Source organism: Diceros bicornis, chromosome 19 (genome assembly GCF_020826845.1).
Source record: "Diceros bicornis minor isolate mBicDic1 chromosome 19, mDicBic1.mat.cur, whole genome shotgun sequence".
Classification (NCBI taxonomy): Eukaryota; Metazoa; Chordata; class Mammalia; order Perissodactyla; family Rhinocerotidae; genus Diceros; species Diceros bicornis.
The window spans coordinates 16,195,257-16,214,372 of NC_080758.1; the positions used below are offsets into that span (position 1 = coordinate 16,195,257).

At 36.3% G+C, this 19,116-nt stretch overlaps 1 protein-coding gene across 1 annotated transcript in view; it reads right to left on the minus strand.

The window, feature by feature from the left end:
• STK4 (serine/threonine kinase 4) overlaps positions 1-19,116 on the minus strand; it is a 103,043-nt gene that overhangs the window by 78,800 nt on the left and 5,127 nt on the right. Inside the window, exons 2-6 of the mRNA XM_058562626.1 lie at positions 18,783-18,863; positions 12,454-12,582; positions 10,925-11,039; positions 6,459-6,623; positions 1,105-1,272 (exon numbers count right to left, since the gene is read on the minus strand). Coding sequence (XP_058418609.1) covers positions 1,105-1,272; positions 6,459-6,623; positions 10,925-11,039; positions 12,454-12,582; positions 18,783-18,863 — 658 coding nt within the window. The remainder of the gene's footprint in view (positions 1-1,104; positions 1,273-6,458; positions 6,624-10,924; positions 11,040-12,453; positions 12,583-18,782; positions 18,864-19,116) is intronic.

Genomic DNA, 19,116 nt, shown 5'->3' on the forward strand with positions numbered 1-19,116 from the left:
AGAAAGTTGGCTCATGACGTTACAGTTAAATTCTACTGTTTCAAAAAAACAAAACTATTACTTATTGAGCTTCCAATAAAAGAAGAGCCACAGTTTTTTAAAAAATAAAATTCTTCGTAATAGCAGCTTAAATTATATTCTTTAAATCTAAAAATATAACCAGTAAATCCTCCCACCCTTCCCTACTTCTGCTTTCCAAAAGTGAGGTGAGCTTATCTTTGGGCACATGAATACTTTTTAAAAAACTGTTAAGTCTTTTAATAGAAGAACTCATTAATCAGAGAAGAGGAGGAGCTAGGGTTGGAAGGTAGGGAGAGGACTACAGAGCCCCTGAGGAAGGCAGGGCTGAGGTCTTATAAGAGTGCTGTGATGAGGGGCTCTGGGGGTGGGTAAAGCCTGGAAACCCTTCAGGGTGTCACACTGAGCAAGTTTCAGTGGAAACTGAGTCTATAGGTCCCTAACACTCTAGAAGTAGATGGAGGTTGAAAAGTACAGAGCCTCTAGATGAAGACAGTGTGGGTATCCACAAACCAGAACTTACCAATTCAAACACCTATAAGGGCCAGACAGGAAAAAGGCAACAGTTGAACCAGGCTGGGTGTTAGTGACATGAGTTCAAAAAATAGTTTGCTTTCCTCTTAATACTACTCAAAGAAAAACTAGAGAAAACACTGCAATAAGTGACAACTGATACTTGGTGAAGAGGGAATTGTGGAGACTAATCAAGTGGAAAGCCCATGCCCTGTGTAAAGGAGAGGACCGTCACCCAGCTCCAGTTAACGTTGTTATGTTAAAATGTGAGCACCTAAACTATTAAAAATATATATACTGCACGAGTCAAACTAACCATTTCTGTGGCCCTCCTGCCAGAGGGCTATCAACGCACAACCTCTGGAATGGAGAGGGGTGGATCACATTTGAATTAATTAGTGCCTACAACTACAATTTGTGGAAGTATATCATTTGGAGGCTAGACTAACATTTATCAATTATACACAATTAATTCATCTGCTGTTTGGTACCTAACCAAGTAAGCCATTTAAGGAACTTTCTAATGATGACCAGTAACTAATCACCCCCCTGGTTTTCTATCCATTTCCTTACCCTCATTGGATGGATATCTGCATATGGGGGCTTCCCTTCAGCCATTTCTATAGCAGTTATTCCCAATGACCAGATGTCTGCCACACAGTTGTACCCAATTTCCTGAATCACTTCTGGAGCCATCCAAAATGGTGTTCCTATCACTGTATTTCGCTTGGCCATAGTATCCTACAATAGAAAGGGGAAATATCAATATTAAGCATTAAAATTACTGAGAAAAAGAAACTTTTCCAACAATAAGAAATACCTTGTCCTTGAAATACAAATAAAAACCACACTCATGGCATGATCAAACAAGTCTCAAAAGAGATTCAAATAACCTAGAAACATAAAAGATTCTCAATCATTAAAATACAAACTAAAATAAGATTGACAAAGATTTATATAACTAGTGTTGATAATAGCAGAGAAAATCAGGAACTGAAATACAGTGTTACTGGATATAAATTGGTTCAACTTTTTAGTAGGCATTTTGCAATATTTATTAAACTTAAATGTCCATATCTTTTCATCCTATTTCTAGAAATTTACCCTATGCATAAATCTAAATTTTCTATTTCTAGAAATTTATCCTATGCATAAGTGCCCCAAGATACACGCACAAGTATTGTAGAAATATTTGTAATACAAGGGAGGAAAAAAGAAGAAAACAGGAAATAACCGAAATGACCATCTAAAGGGGCTAAGATCAATACAATAAATATCCATACAACAAAATGCCACATTAAAAAAAAAAGAAGATACATTTTTCCATCATGGAAAAAATGTACACAATATATTGTGAAGCAAAAAAATTAGGTTGCAAAATTATATACAATATAACCTTGTTTTTGTAAAAGAAGAATGATCATAATAATAAAACAACCAATAATAAAAATTATTATATGCATAGCAAAAAAACAGCTCAAGTAATACATACCAAACTCTTAACAATAGTTATATCTAGAAGGTAGAATCACTTAGGACTTTTACTGTCCATCCCTTATACTTCTGTAACACTTGGATGGTTTACATGTGCAATCAGAAGAAAAATTATACATATATTTCTCTATATATAGAAAAGATACATAAAAAGTCTTAGTTTGGGGCTTAAAGAATAATATATGGATATAATACACATGGGCAAATAACTACCTGCATACTTTCCCGAAATGGCATGGCCCTACTGAAAGAGAACCTTCCTAGATGTTCCTGTATTTTAGGAAGAGAAGGATTTTAAATAGAACTAAATATGCTATAGGACTTTCCGTCATCAACACCCATGTTCCTTCTGAATCGCCTGTGGCTTAAAGCTGGGTTTTACCAGTCAGGAGCAAATGACAGGTAACATTTTTAAATCGATCCGACTTTGTCAGTTCTATGTCAAAAATTAACACAGGAAATAACTTACTGCTTAGTCATTTCCTTAGCTCGTAAACTTCAAATTTGTAGGGGTGTTTTCAAATGGTGGTAGTCAAAGTTGTTTTCGCAGGATTATTTCAATTAGAAATGGGTATTTGGATAGCTAGAAATTTTTTTCTTTAATTAAGAGCAATGAGTGGATACTAACCCAACTAGATCTGTATTACAAAGTTATATTAGTACAATAGCATAGCAATGGAGAAATATTAAGTCCAGAAACAGACTATAGCATATATATATTTATCTTACCCCATACTTTCACCAAAATAAATTCAAATAGGTTTAAAATTTCAAGATAAAGAACAAAACCCAAAAAGTACTAAAAGAAAGTATATATGTACAGTTGTATAATGTTGAAGCAGGAAAAGACTTCTAAATCATGATATCAAAGGCAGAAACCATAAAATAAAAGATAGATGGATTTCTCCATAAAAAATTTGGAAACTTCTATATTTAAAAAAATAATAGTAATCAAAATAAAAAGACAACTAGCAAACTGGGAAAAGATGTTTCAACATATATGACAAAGGATTAACAATTGTAACATATAAATTTCTTTTAGTTTTGGTTTATCTTTTTTAACAAATAGATTTTTTAAAAGGTTCAACACAATTAGAAAAATTGACAAATAAGATGAACAGTTAATTTACAAAAGAATAATTATAAATGGCCAATAATCAAATGTAAAAATATTTAATTGCTTTGAAAATGATAAGAAAGATATAATTTATTGTCCATTCAGTATTGGCAAATATGAGGAAAAATGGACACATTTATACATTACAGTTAAAAGCATAAATTATTCCCTTCTAGAAGGACTTTGGCAATATGCATCAAAAGGCTTAAAATTTCATACGTTTTCTGACCCAGATTCCAGTGTTAAGAAATTATCCTAAGGATATACTGAAGGAAATGCTGAAAAGTTTAGTTGCAAGGATGTTTATCAGAGAGTTTATGTTTATGATGGTGGGAAAACTATAAGCAACCCAAACAGGCACCCAATGTCCAACTCTAGGGAATGAATTGAATAAATCATGGTACATCCATACAATGAAATACCCATGCTGCCATCAGAAACAATACTGCAGATTTCTAGGTAAAGAGGACAGACTGAACAAATACATTTTACTTTGCTCCCTCCCAAAACCCACTCAAGACACTAAAAGGATGTTTTTGAGGAACAAGTTCACAAGAACAAAAAATAAAATCACAGCCACAAAATTTTGCAAGCTGGAAAGCAGATGGACTAGCGGTAACTGACTGAACAGACCGTGAAAATGGAATCCTGAGTCAGTCGCTGGGGAAGCCAAGAAACAATCTGATTTTAACACCAACCCCTTCAAAAGGCTTAGAAACTGGTGGCAGCAGGGATCTAGAAGAGGGGTGAAAGTGAGATTAAAAACAGGAAGACTGGGTTGAAAGCTCTTTAAGAAGCAGAGCCCTAGACCCACCTCTCCCTTCAAGCAACTTTTGGGCTTCCCTTGCCCCACCCTGGCATTATTAGAATGCCTGTGTATTCTCTGGAGGATGAAACCGAGGATCTCTAGACAGCAGAGTGTGGGTAGGATTGTGTGAAACAGCAACAGTAAGTGAGCATGTATATGCTAAACGCCGAAACAACGCTCACCATGACCCCCTCTTCCCTGAAGGCAGACAACAAGGCCTACAGCCTCTGAGCAAGAGACTAGAGAGGAAATCTAAAGTTAGTAGCACCAGAGGAACCTAAACGTAGTAGCATTGGAGGTTTCCCAAAAAAAACAGTCCAGCCAGATCATCCTATACTACAGTCTCACTTTATTTTAGTAGAAAAAAAAATCTCATTTTTCTCTTTAGCAAAACAATGCTTGTTCACTGCGGAAAAAAAAAACAGAATCAATAAGCAAGTTGCTTCAGCAAGGTTGCAGGATACAATATAGAAAAATCAACTGTAACCCTATATACTAGCAATGAGCAATCTGAAAATAAAGAAAGCGATTTCATTTAAAATAGCATCAAAAAGAATAAACTACTAAGGAATAAATTTAACCAAATAAATGCAAGACTTGTATACTGAAAATTAAAACCATTGCTGAAAGAAATTAAAGAAGATCTAAATAAACAGAAAGACATCTTGTGTGCATGTACTGGAAGACTTAATGTCATTAAAATGGCAATATTTTCCAAAGTGATTTACAATTCAACACAGTCTCAACCAGAATCCCAATGGAGTCTCACTGTTTATTTTTGCTTTTGTTGCTTGTGGTTTTAGTGTCATATTCAAAAAATCATTGCCAAGACCACAGTCAAGGAGCTTTTTCCCTATGTTTTCTCCTAGGAGTTTTTCAGTTTCAGTTTTCTTACATTTAGGTCTTTAATCCATTTTGAGTTAATTTTTGTGAGTGGTATAAGATGGGGTCCAATTTCATTCTTTTGCATATGCATATCTAGCTTTCCCAAGAACATTTATTGGAGAGACCATCCTTTCCCCATTGAGTATTCTTGGCTCCCTTGTCAAATACTAGTTGACCATATAAGCACAGGTTCATTTCTGGGCTCTTGATTCTGTTCCACTGGTCTATGGGTCTGTTCTTATGCCACTACCACACTGTTCTGATTACTTGAGCCTTGTAATATAGTCTGAAATCAGGAAGTGTGATGCCTCCAGCTTTGTTCTTCTTTCTCAGGATTGCTTTGGCTATTCAGGGTCTTTTGTGGTTCCGTACGAACATTAGGATTATTTTTTCTATTTCTGTGAAAAATGTCAATTACTAAAATTATTACTAAATGCAACTGACATTCTTAATTATAATATCTTTTATACAGCACCAGAAGGATATTTTTTTCAATTTGGTTTCCTTATTAAGATTGTAATTTAGATAATATTGTTTGGTACTATTTATTTATGTGTTAGCAAAAAAATATTCTGAAGGCCCACAAATCACAATAAGGAATAAGTTTCTGATTTTTTTTTTAACATCAAAGCAATTTTTGTGCTATTGCAATATCTATGAAACTCCCTAACATGTTCCAGGTAGATTTAAAATTAAAAAAAATTGGGGCCAGCATGGTAGCGTAGTGGTTAAGTTTACACGCTCCACTTAGGTGGCCTGGGGTTCGCAGGCTCAGATCCCGGGCATGGACCTATGCACTGCTTATCAAGCCATGCTGTGGCAGGCGTCCCACATATAAAGTAGAGGAAGATGGACACAGATGTTAGCCCAGGGCCAATCTTCCTTAACAAAAAGAGGAGCATTGGCACCAGATGTCAGCTCAGGGCTAATCTTCCTCGCCAAAAGTAAAAAAAATTAAAACTATACATAATACAACCTCTTTAAACAAACAAACAAATATATATATATATATATATATATTCTACCACCCAAGAAAACTGTTTGATATATAATGCTATTGCAAATTTTAGTATATATCTGTCCAGAATTGTTTCTATTTTTCTACACATATTTCATATATACCTATGTATTTTACAATATCAGATAATTCTAGACTTTCTGTTTTGAAAACACGATTTTTTTCATTGCCATGCACTAGTGAGGTAGGAGGAGAATCAAGAGATTGTATCCTGGAACCAAATGAGCAGAGTGTTTTCAGTAAAGTAACCACCAACTGCTACCTGGAGGCTGAATGAGATGACGCTGTGTCTTATTCAAGGAAAGCAGTTTGGATTTAATTTTTCTTCCTTTTAGAAATATGATATGTAGCCCAATAGAATTAAAGCTTCTACTCCATCATTTCTTATTTTAGCTTTTATTTTCATCAACATTAAACAAACTGTAGGACCTGAACCCAGGAAAGGATCTAAAATAACCTATTAGCTCTTTTGCAAACTAATGGTACATTCCGTACTTTTTTTACTGATACAATTAAATCAAGTATTATATTTTTTAAATAAATATAAGGAATTCCTTCTCAGGACAGAGCTGAAAGTTACCAATGCAAGTAACATTTTTACTTACTGTAAGTTGACCTGCTACCCCAAAATCTGCAAGTTTTGCATGTCCTTCTGTATTTAGCAAAATATTTCCTGCCTTGATATCTCGGTGTATTTTTCTCATAAAATGAAGGTATTCCAGTCCTTTAAGTGTTGATTGTAATATTGTAGCTATTTCATCTTCTGTTAACTGAAAAAAGAATGAGAAGTTAAAATCCTGTCAGTTTACATCAGCACATTTGAAAAAGGAAAAACATAGATCCAAACTCCTTTCCTAGAATATAAATATAAGCTCTCATTGAACCTGTGAACAGCATTTGACAGCTTACAATACCATCGCTACGCTGACCATTCCCAAAGTTATACTTCCCGCCCAGATCTCTCCCCAAACATCAGTCATATATCTGCCTACACAAATCTCCAGTTGAATACCCAGTAAGTATCATAGCATAGCATGTCAAAAATCAAATTCTTTATTTCTACCAGCACGCTACCCCTCTCCTTACCACCTACCCAGCCTACTCTACTCTTCCCTCAGGCTTCTCTCTCTCAGGAAAAGGCAATTTCTTTCTCCCAGTTGCTCTCGCCAAAAATCTTGAGGTCATCCTTGTCTCTTGTCTATCTTCAAAATATATCCAAATATATCCTCTGTAATCACCCCAGTCCAAGCCACCAGCATGTCCTGCCTGAACTATTCTAATAATTTCCTAACTGGTCTCACTGCTTCTGCCCTTGACCCTCTACAACGGATTTTCCACAGGACAGCCATAACGAACCTTTTAAAACGTAAGCTAGATCTACTCAAAACCCTCCAATGGCTTCCTAAGTCACTCAAAATTAAAGCCAGACCTCACCAAGGTCTTACATTATCTGGCTCCCAGCTACGTTCATCTTCTACCACTTTCTACATTGCTCATCCTGTTTCAGCCATGTAGGCTTCCTTGCTGTTTCTCAAACACTCTAAGCACGCTCCCACTTCTGGGCCTTTTCATCTGCTGTTCTCTCTGCCTTCAATGGTCTTCATCCAGATTTCCGTACGACTGGATCCCTTACTTCACTGTCTCTGCCCAAATGTCACCTCATCAGAAAATCAGAGAGGCCCTCCCTAGCTCCCTCCACTCCTACATCACTGTCTATCCCTTTATCTTATCTTATTGGTCAGTGTAGCATTCTTACCATCTGACATAACATACATTATTTGTACACCTATTTATGTGATATCTTCCCTACTAGAATCATAAGCTCCACTTAAAAATGTCTTCGATTTGTTTACTATTGTATCCCTACCACCAAGAAAGCCACCTGACACATAGTAGGTCCTGAAAAAATATTCGTTGAATGATGATGAATAAATGAAAGCAAGAATGCTGGAGATTGACATAGAATATCTGATCAGTCCAATGTTGACCTTGTGTAGATCTAACTCCAGTCCTAAACAAACTCAATTAATCAACAAACTCTCAATCAGTTCCCCTATGACAAACAACTCACATTTAGAAGGGAGTAGGCTGTGGTGCAAAAAATATGGGATTTGGGATAGAAACACCTAGTTTTTCACTCTTGGCTCTACTTTCTAGCTGTGTGACTTAAGAAAGTTATCAAACGTCTCTTAGTCTAAGTTTCTCAATCTATAAAATAGGAATATCACCTTTCTTCAAGAATGTCATAAAAAATCGATGATATAAGGCATGTAAGAATATACAAACTTTAATAACTACTACGCTATCAATCAATCAAATATTTAATAAGCATCAATTATGAGCCAGGCACTATGCTAATAATATGAAAAATAGCTAACAATTATTAAGCATTTAATCTATGCTAAGTGCTATTTTTGTAATCTCATTGATTCCTTATAAAAATCAAATGACCTAGGCACTATTGTTATCATCACTATTTTATAGATAATGAAACTGAAGCACAGACAAGTAATTTGTGCCAGAGGTCACAGAGCTAGTAAATTATCAATAGAGCTTTCACTAAGTCCAAGCAAACACTATCGGCAACACTGAAAGCTAGAGTTTGGGGTACCTTCTGTGGCTGAAGAGAACAAAGCTCATGACTTGCTTACTGATTCTTTATTCTAACCAGCTGAGCTAATCAATCAGTTAAGGTAGCACTGCCCAATAGAAATACGTGGTCCACAAATATAACTTTTAATTTTCTAGTAGCCACATTTGAAAAAGAAATAAGAAAAATTAATTTTGAGAATATGTTTTACTTAACCATATTTATCCAAAATATTATTTCAACATATGATCAATATATAAGAAAATTAAAGATTTTTTATGTTCTTTTTTGTAATAATTTTTTTTTTAAAGATTTTATTTATTTATTTTTCCCCCCCAAAGCCCCAGTAGATAGTTGTATGTCATAGCTGCACATCCTTCTAGTTGCTGTATGTGGGATGCGGCCTCAGCATGGCCGGAGAAGCGGTCCGCGCCCGGGATCCGAACCCGGGGCGCCAGCATCGGAGGGTGCGCACTTAACGGCTAAGCCACAGGGCCGGCCCTTTTTTGTAATAATTTTTAAAAATCTGGTATTTTATACTTACAGCACATCTCAATTCAGACTAGCCACATTTCAAGTCCTCAATAACCACATGTGGCTATGGATTATCATTCTGGACAGTGCAGAGTTAAAATATTTTGAATAAAAATAAAAAATAAAATATTTTTAAAAATAGAAAATAGAAAAAAATAATATATTACAAAATAATGTGTAATAATTAAAGATCAGCAGTTAACAGTTAAAAATTACATAAATATAATAAACTAATATTAAAACATCAAGAAACATCCAAAGCACCATCAAAATTAATTTTGGATTGTTTCAAAATATCTGAACAAAATAACTTTTTTTTTTTTTATAATTTTATTTACTTATTTTTCCCCCAAAGCCCCAGTAGATAGTTGTATGTCATAGTTGCACACCCTTCTAGTTGCTGTACGTGGGACGCGGCCTCTGCATGGCCGGAGAAGCGGTGCGACAGTGCGCGCCCGGGATCCAAACCCAGACCACCAGCAGCGGAGCACGCGCACTTAACCGCTAAGCCACAGGGCCAGCCCTGAACAAAATAACTTAATGCTGCATAAAAGAAGCCCTGGAACCCAATTTTTAATTCAATAAATGATTCAAGCTTTGGGACTTCTTTAAATATACCTTATGTTAGGCTATTATTCCTAGCTAAAGAACTTGCTATTTGATTAGACAAACACACTAACTCTGAAGAATGTAAATTAAGGAAAGATTATAGTAGTATGGATAATCCAAAAGTTATACCTGAGTTTTAAAATACTTCCACCTTATAATTTGTATAGCACCTCACAATTTACAAAGTACTTTCACATATTTAAATTACTTTTCACAATTCTGCAAATATGTAATATAGGTATTATTATTCCCATTTTTCTTATTAAAACAAAACTAAACCAAAGGCTAAGATATGCCCTGCTTCTACTCTTATCCACTCACAGTCTACCCAGAAGCCACAATTATCTTTTTAAAACGTAAATCAGATGGTTCACTCACTTGCTTAGAACCCAGCAATGGTTTCCTACTGTACTTGGAATAAAACTCAAACTCATTATCATGGCCTACCATACCCGACATAACCCAGCCCTGCCCATCTGTCTCGCCTCATCTCCTAATGACCTATTCCCTTCTAGTCACAGTGGCCTTCTTTCCAGCACTCAGACCAAACTCATTCTAGTCCCAGGGTCTTTGCACTGGTTATTTCCCTACCTAGAACCTTCTTGAGAAGTCTTAGCTCCTTCTTGTCATTCAAGTTTTACTTTAAATGTTAGCTCCCTAAGTGAACTTTCTCAACCACCTACTCTATCACTTTGTCCTCACTTGTTTTCTTCATAGCAATTATCGTTACCTGGTATTTCTTTTCTAGTTATCATTAATTTGCTTTTTGTTGCCCTACTAGAAAATGCACAACCATGAGAGCAGGGTCGTTATCTTATTTACTACCGGATCCCTAAGGCCTAGAAGAGTGTTCTAGAAATATTTACAAAATGAATAAATAAAGAGTTTAAGCAACTAAACCTGAACTAGAACCCATGACACCTAGCATTTAACCTACAATGACAGTAATAGCAAATAATCTTTCACACAGATTATTCTCTGATGAACAGGATGTAGCGGAAGTTAATCTGTAAACATGCTGGGTAGGAGGAAGAAACCAAATCCAAATTTAAACATTTAAAACACATTGCTTAACCAAGATCCAAGATTTAATAGTCATTTTTTTCCCCTAGTAAGAAATAAGCGAAGTAGGCTAAATACCACTGGATTGGGTTGGTGTCAAAACCGCCATATTTAGGAGACATCAAAAAGCAAAGAGGGGGAAAGAACCAAGGAAAGGGGGAAATTTAACAGTCATCTCTGTAGATATGGAGCAGGAGTGCATACGAATAAAAGGCAGAGAAAAGAAGATCATATAAGAGACCAGCCCAGCTGCATTACTCTAGAAGGTAAACTTACCGTTTTATTTCGTAATCGAATGATATCAGACACAGAACCAGCCCCACAGTACTCCATAACAATCCACAAGTCTGTGTTCTTAAAATAACTGCCATAATATTTGACTACGTGAGGGCTAGAGAGATAGACAATAAAAATTAGTGGAACAGCCTTCACACATCTCTGTTAATTCATGCCGTTAAATACATGAAAACTACTCAATTCAACACATCAATTATTCACATTTAAGGTTAAAACGGACACCCTCTTGATAAGAATGTAAAATCGTAGAGCTTTTCTGGAGAGCAATAAATAACAAAAGTGCAAAACCTGCATGGGTCCTTTAACCCAGCATTTCTAAGTCTAGCCTATAAACTCCCAGACGACCAGCACTCTGCTTTGTATTTCTTTGTATTCCTTACATTGCTTAGCACATAGTAGGCTCTTCAAAATACCTCTTCTTAAATTAGAGACATCTGCACACCCTGTTTGGAACATAGCTCTTGTGTAGTCTATTAACAGTGGCAAAGCCTCAATTTGCCAACTGGAAAGAGCGTCCATAATGCATCTCAGGGAGGAGGAAAAGAAAAACTGCTACCTTAGTCTGGTCAATCTAGTCAAGAAATACAAGGGTTTCATCTAGTAGAGCGTAACCATAAAAATACTATAAAGAATAAATGAAAGGGAGGGAGGGAGAAGAGAAATGACCACATTCACAAATCGGTGAGACTTAAGGGCTCCTGGGCAAATTTCCTAGTAGGCAGCCCCACCTGCCCTAATGTTGAAGCTTTACAAACAGGAGGTACTAAGTTGATCTGCTGACCAAGAGCTTCAGAAGGATGGATACAACCTCAAGGGCAAAAATTTCTCATTCTCCTTTCAACTCCATAGAGCTGGCATTGACCCTAAATTTGTGCTTCTCTCACATCTAAATGGTCCTGAGGAAGCCTGCCCCATCACCGTGATCTCATGTTGTCACGGAATTTCAGGGCAAACCACGTGCTTTTCTGCGGTCGCCTGTTGGCCTGACTTCCTGCTTACAGCATTTGACAAATCTTAGTTCCTCAAAAATAACATACTAACTAGTCTTAGCTTAAATAATTTCTTAAAAATGTGAAGAAAGGAATAATAATATATAAATAAGTATTCTCTTTTTATAGAGCTATCTGATATTCTAAGGTTTCTAAAGCTAAAGGCATTTGAATTATCTCTTCTTAGCTGTCTCTGTAGAAATGTTTTCTCAGTAGGAAGTAAAAGAGATCATTATCAAAAAAAAAAAAGCCAGCACCACCTCTGACCCTTTGCCTCTTCTTCCTAGTTTTGAAAAGGGCTTACCGAAAAAACAAAACTATGCAGAAATAGAAACTATAAAAGTTTAGCTACTAAAACACATTTCATAATTTTTTTCTGAAAAGAACATGCATAGTGATTCCACTAAACTCTCCTTTCTGCAAAATATTCCAGTAAATGCAACTCTAGGCGTCAAACTCTAAATAATCACAGCAAATTCAAATTTACGTTCTCTCCAAAGTAACACCACGTGCCTTTACCTGTCACATTGCTGCATTATAGAGATTTCTTTGATTATCTCCTGCAGGTCAGATTCCACAGGAACTTGCTTAATAGCAACAATCTGGCCAGTCTCTTTATGATTAGCTTTGTACACGCTGCCATAGGACCTATAATTGGGGCAAGGAGAATATTTATAAAGTCAAAGCAAGCCAAGAGATAAAAAGTGGTAAAACACAAGCAACTCACAGTTCTAATTTATATCCCTGAGTGACTAATACATATAAACTTAGCTACACTTGTAAAACTGAGATAGCTAAAGTACTTTGGGAAAAAATTGTCATTAAGAGAACTACACAAAATAGCATCTTTAAAACTTCACATTTAAATTGTACTGAATGTATTAGTATGAAACAATTATTAGAATAGCTACCGGCATTGTATGCCTTCTACCTCTGCAGGAAACTGTGCATCCTCTCAGTTCATCCTTACAAAAAAAACAACGAAGAAGGAGCCATTATCCCTATTTTACAGGTAAACGTGAAAAGGGTCAGAGAGGTTACATGACTTGCCCAAGGTCACATAAGTGACAAATAAGTGGTCAGTCCTGGATCTGAATCCAGGTGTATCTGAATACAAAGCCTGTGTGTGCATACCTATGCTGGGGCACAAAAGTGGAGGTCTTTGCTTCCTTGCCTTCACTTTAGTACCATGAGGTCTTTCAGTCCTTGTTCCTCCTACTTGTAATACTATTTAAAATATTATGGAAACTAATTAAAAATCTAAATCTCTTTAAATGCTAGTATCAGGTGAAGAGAGCACATACAAATCTTTTTGCTTTCTACTCCATCTTCCCTTACTTATTATCAAAATAAATAAAAAGCACATGTATCCATTCAATTTGGGGGCAAAAAGAGCATTTAGATTTAGAATCCAAAGACCTAGGATTTGGGTCATATTAGCTATCATTTACAGACATATTATTAACCTTGTGCCCCAATTTTCTCATCTGTAACATGACAGCAATACAAACTACTTGACAAGACAATTGTGATGGTCAAATGAGATATCACCATCATCTCACGAAGATTATATTGTCATTGAAATCCTAGATGGCTGTCAGTGAAATAACGAGTAAAGTGTCTTTCATATTTCCCAAACACACCTGTTTCTTCATACTGTCTTGCTGAAAAAAGATCAAAATAACAGTGCCACCTAATATATCAAACTAGCTGAGTGCTCCAACTAACAAAATGACACTCAAGAATTCAATGTGAAAGTAACATAAAGCTAAAAAAAAAAAAAAAGTCTATGCAAAGCATATAAAAAGTTTCCATTCTATTAGAATCCCTTATACTGGCAAAACTAGTATAATAATCCTTGAAAGTTGCATAAAACTTTTTTTTGCCAGAGAAAGGCAACTGCTGACCACATGCAGAAGGCCCAACCATTGCCCCTTCTTCCCTGCCAAGATAACCCCCCGATTTGTTAGGGTGGCACACGCTTTGTCCCAGTGGTCCAGGCCAGTCACTGAACTAGTAGCAAGTATATGACCTAGTTCATGGCCAATGAAATTTGAGGGGAATTCTGCTGAAGGGTTTCTGGGAAAGACTTTCTTCCCTGATGAGAGAGAAACACAAGAAGGCCCATTTTTACCTGTCACTTCCTTTTCTGCTTTGGTTACTGTCATGTGAGGCATGACACTTGAAACCAAAGCGCCCATCCTGAGACTATGAGAATTACACAAATGCCAAACCATTATCAAGCCAATTAACCACTCTGGAATCTTTCATCCCCAGATTTATTAGTACTTGCCCTTATTGGTTAGCTGCTGTTATTAAATGCCCTTATTGGTTAGCCACTGTTGGTTGGGTATTCTGTGACTTTCATCCACAGTTATTTTCGATATACTAAATCCCATATGTGTGAAAATGTCTTTATTTCACCTTCACTCTGGAATGAGTTTCGCTGGATACAGAATTCTTCTTTGACAATAGCTTTCCCTCAGCACTGTTACTGCAGTTTTCCAGCTTCTATTGTTGTGGAGAAGTCAGCTATCGGGCTATCATTTTTCATAGGTAATGTCTCTTTCGGTATCTTTTAAGATTTCCTCTTTATCCTTAATGTTCTACAATCTTACTATCATATAACTAGGAGTCAATTTGTTTGGCATTTCATAAGCTTCTTCAATCTGAAGGCACATGTCTCTCTTCAAATCTGGAAAATTCTCAGCATTATCTCTTTATTTCCTCTCTCTCTTCTAATATCTCCATTTAGAATTCCTGTTGGACCTAAATTGGACCTCCTCAATCCATGTTGGCTTCCCGGTTTCCAACACCATATTTCTCCGTCCTGCATTTTGTGATCAGTCTCATTTCTATCTTTCAATTCACAAATTCTCCTTTCAGCTTGTCTAGTTTACTGTTTATCCCATTTATTGGGCTTTAGAACTTCAATTATTGTAGTTTTCACTGTCAAGATTCTCATCGGGGTTTTTTTTGTTTGTTTTTTGTTTTTTTGCTGAGGAAGATTCACCCTGAGCTAACGTGTTGCCAATCTTCCTCTTTTTCCTTGAGGAAGATTCACCCTGAGCTAACATCTGTGCCAATCTTCCTCTATTTTGTATGTAGGTCACCACCACAGCATGGCTGCTCACAAGTGGTGTAGGTCCACGTCCAGGAACCAAACTCAGGCCACCGAAGTGGAGCATGCTGAACTTAACCACTAGGCCACGGGGCCAGCCACAAGATTCTCAACTTTTTATTTTTCATGGGGCTAACTGTTCATGTTAATAATATCATGTTCTTCTTTTAAGGATGTTATTCCCTTCTTTTATCTTTTTGACAATCATAAACAAACATGTTAAATCCCCTTTCAGATTGCTCCATTATTTCCATTTCCTTGGGTGTGAACTCTCCCATTTTCTAGGGCTGCTGATGATCTCATGACAGTGGGTTTCCTTTTATCTTGAATGATTTTCCTCTACACAACGCTCAATGTCATGAGCCTCTCACGATGTCATGACGGCTTCACGGTCCCCTTAGCTCAGTCACCTAGGCTGTACAACTTAAACTGGGTCTTGCATTAGGAATTTGGGATTTTTGCCCCTGCAAGATACCATACTTGAATGCAGTCTAGGCCCAGTTCCTACAGTCAGACCAGTACCTTTGCTTTTTCCCCAGGCAAAGGATACTTTCCAGTGGTGATCAGAAATCATTTCAGCATTAGTTCATAGATGAGGAGCCTCATCCCATCCTATAACTTCATGCAGGAAGCCCTCCTGCAATCTCCTGACAGGGACAGGGTATGCCTTTCCCCCCTCTTACTACTACAGATATCTTTTCTATCCCTGGTCCATACTGGCAATGTATCCTTATATTTAAAAAATTAATTTTCACACATTATTCTTATGTATTTGAAATGGAAAGGAGAGGTCTCTGCATGCACTCACTCAGCAATCTTGGCCAGAACACTCCATGCCTCTCTATGCTATCTTGATAGCAGAGAAAACTGAAACAGCTCATACGAGCAATTGAGATTCATGATTCCACATACTGCACTTAACAGTAATCTGAAGAGGATTTAGAAAGCTTCAGCAATCATGCTCACTTACAGGCAAGTCCCTTAAGACCTGATTGCCTATAACAAAAACTACAGTGACTCAACGAATTTTAACTGGCAGAGAACACAGATAGTAGGGAAGTATGTGTTTCACACAAGCCATACAAGGCAAGGATCAATGTAGAAAAATAGAAATAATACAGTATCTGAAGCCAGATTAACCAGGTACAAGTCTTAACAATACCATTCACTAGCTACGAAACCATGGGCAAGATGTTTGTGTTATCATCCTGTGATAAAAACCTACATGAGACAATGTGTAAAACTTTAAGTATAATAGAAGGAAAAAGGCACTAGGCTCTAATTCAAAACACTTTCCAGGTGCTGTCCAGTCATCCTGGTCCGGAGCTTTGGCTCTACTGGACCACAGATCCACACAATTCCCTCAAAACGCAGAGTGACTGCAGCCTCCAGAATCCAATACAGCCCTTTAGCCAGAGCTCGTTTCACAAGGCACAAGTCAGTGCAAGTTCACAATCCTTTCACTTTCCAGAACAAATAGTCATGGCAGTTTGTGTTTTGAAAGTAAGTGCAGTTAAGATCTTTCTTCAGGATTTTGCTGGTTAAATGAAGCTTGTTCAGGATTCATTCAGCCATGATGACAGAAATCCAAGAGTATTTGTGGTATCATTTAAAAGAATAATACGGTGATAATGGGGCAAGAAAGATCAGAGCTTTGTTTTCTCCCTGATGACATCTTTACAGGGAAATTTCCAAGGTCCTTGATGAACACATCCATAGATCTAAAACATAATTTAAAATAATCATAATTAGCTTAGTTTTTTCTTATATTATATTCCTGATATATTCTGTCTGTAGTTTCCTTTTGACATTCCCCAAACCCAATCAACCCAAACAGAGCTTCCTTCTAGAATACCTAAATATACTTTAAAACTTAAGATTTAACTTTAATTTGACATGATAAGGTTTGAAAAATGCTTCAGTTGATAAATTTAAAAATAAAATAAGAGTTGCCACTTACTGAGCACTTACTACGTGACAAGCACTGTACTAAGTACTTTTCTCCCATTATCTCATGTAATACTTGCCATAATCCAGGAGATATTATTATCCTCGTTTTATAGCTGAGGCTTGTGAAGCTTCAAAATATTAAGCAATTTGCTCAAGTTCACATGTTTATTATGACTAATAAACAGTACAGCAAGGGTTTTAATCCACGTATGTCTGACTTCAGAGTCTATGCTCTTACTACTGTAACATACTTTTATTAAAAATGAAAGAAACAAGTTAGTTACAGAGTCAATTATGCCTACCACTCTTTATCTTATTCCAAGTATAACCTGTGAGCATGGTTAGATTAAGGGCCTTGGACTCACTGCCTTGAGGAAAATAGCAAGGATACCAAGCTAAAGCTGAAAATGGCAGGCAAGAGATAGAGAGGGATTGTCATTTTTCCATACCTTTAATGTTGCCAAGTCAACTTGCAGTCTTCAGATTCATTTTGTACTTGTCTTTTAGCAGCACAGCTGGTGTTATCTTTTACTTCCCTTCTCTGCTTGATTTCTTGTTTGATTCCAAAGAGTATTTTTCCAACTTACAAAAAGATGATGACTAATGTTTTTGTACAAGAGGTAATCCATGAAAACCTTTCCATGTAATCCAGGATTGGGTTTAACATTATTGATCTATATTAGCATAAATAAACTAAACCTAAAAATAATCTAATGACACATAAAAGCTGATTCTAAAGAGCATACAGTAATTAGACAATAGAGATTTTTCAAAGTTAGTATTTCAGGTCTTCTCTTGAACCACAAGTACTCCCAAGAGAGTAAATACACACACACACACACACACATACACACACAAACACACACTTATTTGCTTAAATATGTATAAACAATCTCTGAAGGATATACAAAAAACTGCTATATTGGTTGCTTTCAAGTGGCTGTGAGACAGAGGTAGGGGTGGATTTTTTCATTATATACACTTTCATGCTTTTATAATTTTGAATCATATGAATTGATGACCTGTTCAAAAACTAACAACAATGAAAAGTTAAGAAAGTGTGTCCCTAATATAACATCCTGGTCATTGCAAAAGAAGAAATAAATACACAAGGATTAAATTAAAAAGATAAAAAAGTATGATGTAACATTTATTGTATCATTAAAGTCAATGATGGCCACTGTCTATTACTAAATATCATTTCACCAGTATTTTATACACCCATTCAAAAATCTGTTTCAGTGAAGTCCACTGGTTCCCAACCGGGGATTTTGGATCTCTTAGGAGGCTGTAAAGGTAGTGACAGTTCTTGATTTATTTACTATATTTCACAAAGCTGCACTAACTAACCAAAATGCTGAATTCTATTGTTTTTTATTGAAACAACAATTATTGCATATCAATCAGAAGCTGTGAACAGCAAATAAAAATATGTCTGATTAATAAAAAAATTTTAAATGAAGTATAAACTAATTAGTGTTATCTGCTAAACAGATAAAATGCAAACCATGGATTCTACAAGAGAGAAACAATAGATGTCCTTGGTGTTAAAAAGACCAGGAGTCACTAAAACTGTCTTCAACAGAGATTGGGGAGAAGAAGAAAATGGCATTTCAAGCTGTAAATTTACCTCCCACACCCCCCAAAGCAGTGCAGATATGCAACATTCCCTTTTCTTCTCCTTAGGTTTGCAAATTATTGCCATGAGAAAGGTTCATATCCTTCTGAAGCTGGGGCAGGGGACTTACTGGTCTACTTTTATTTTCTGTACACTCACCCTTCTCCAAGTTTCTCTAAGACATCAAACACTTCTTCTGGTTGTTTAGTTAAACTGTCTTCATCCAACTTTTTCAGCTGCCTGTGAATGAAGAAATATGAACATAAAATACATTTTACTTTCTAGCAGTTAGAACACAAAATACATTATTTATTTTACAATTATCATCTTAGGAATTTCTCTACAAAATCTTCCCTAGTAAGCTTACCTTACAACAAAGGTAAGCTAAGAGACTGTTAAGGGAAGCTCAAGGACTGTTCTATGGAATTATTACATGTGTCCTGGGTCACCCCTGAGCAAAATCAGGACCAGGGTGGAGAGCTACCAAGAGGCA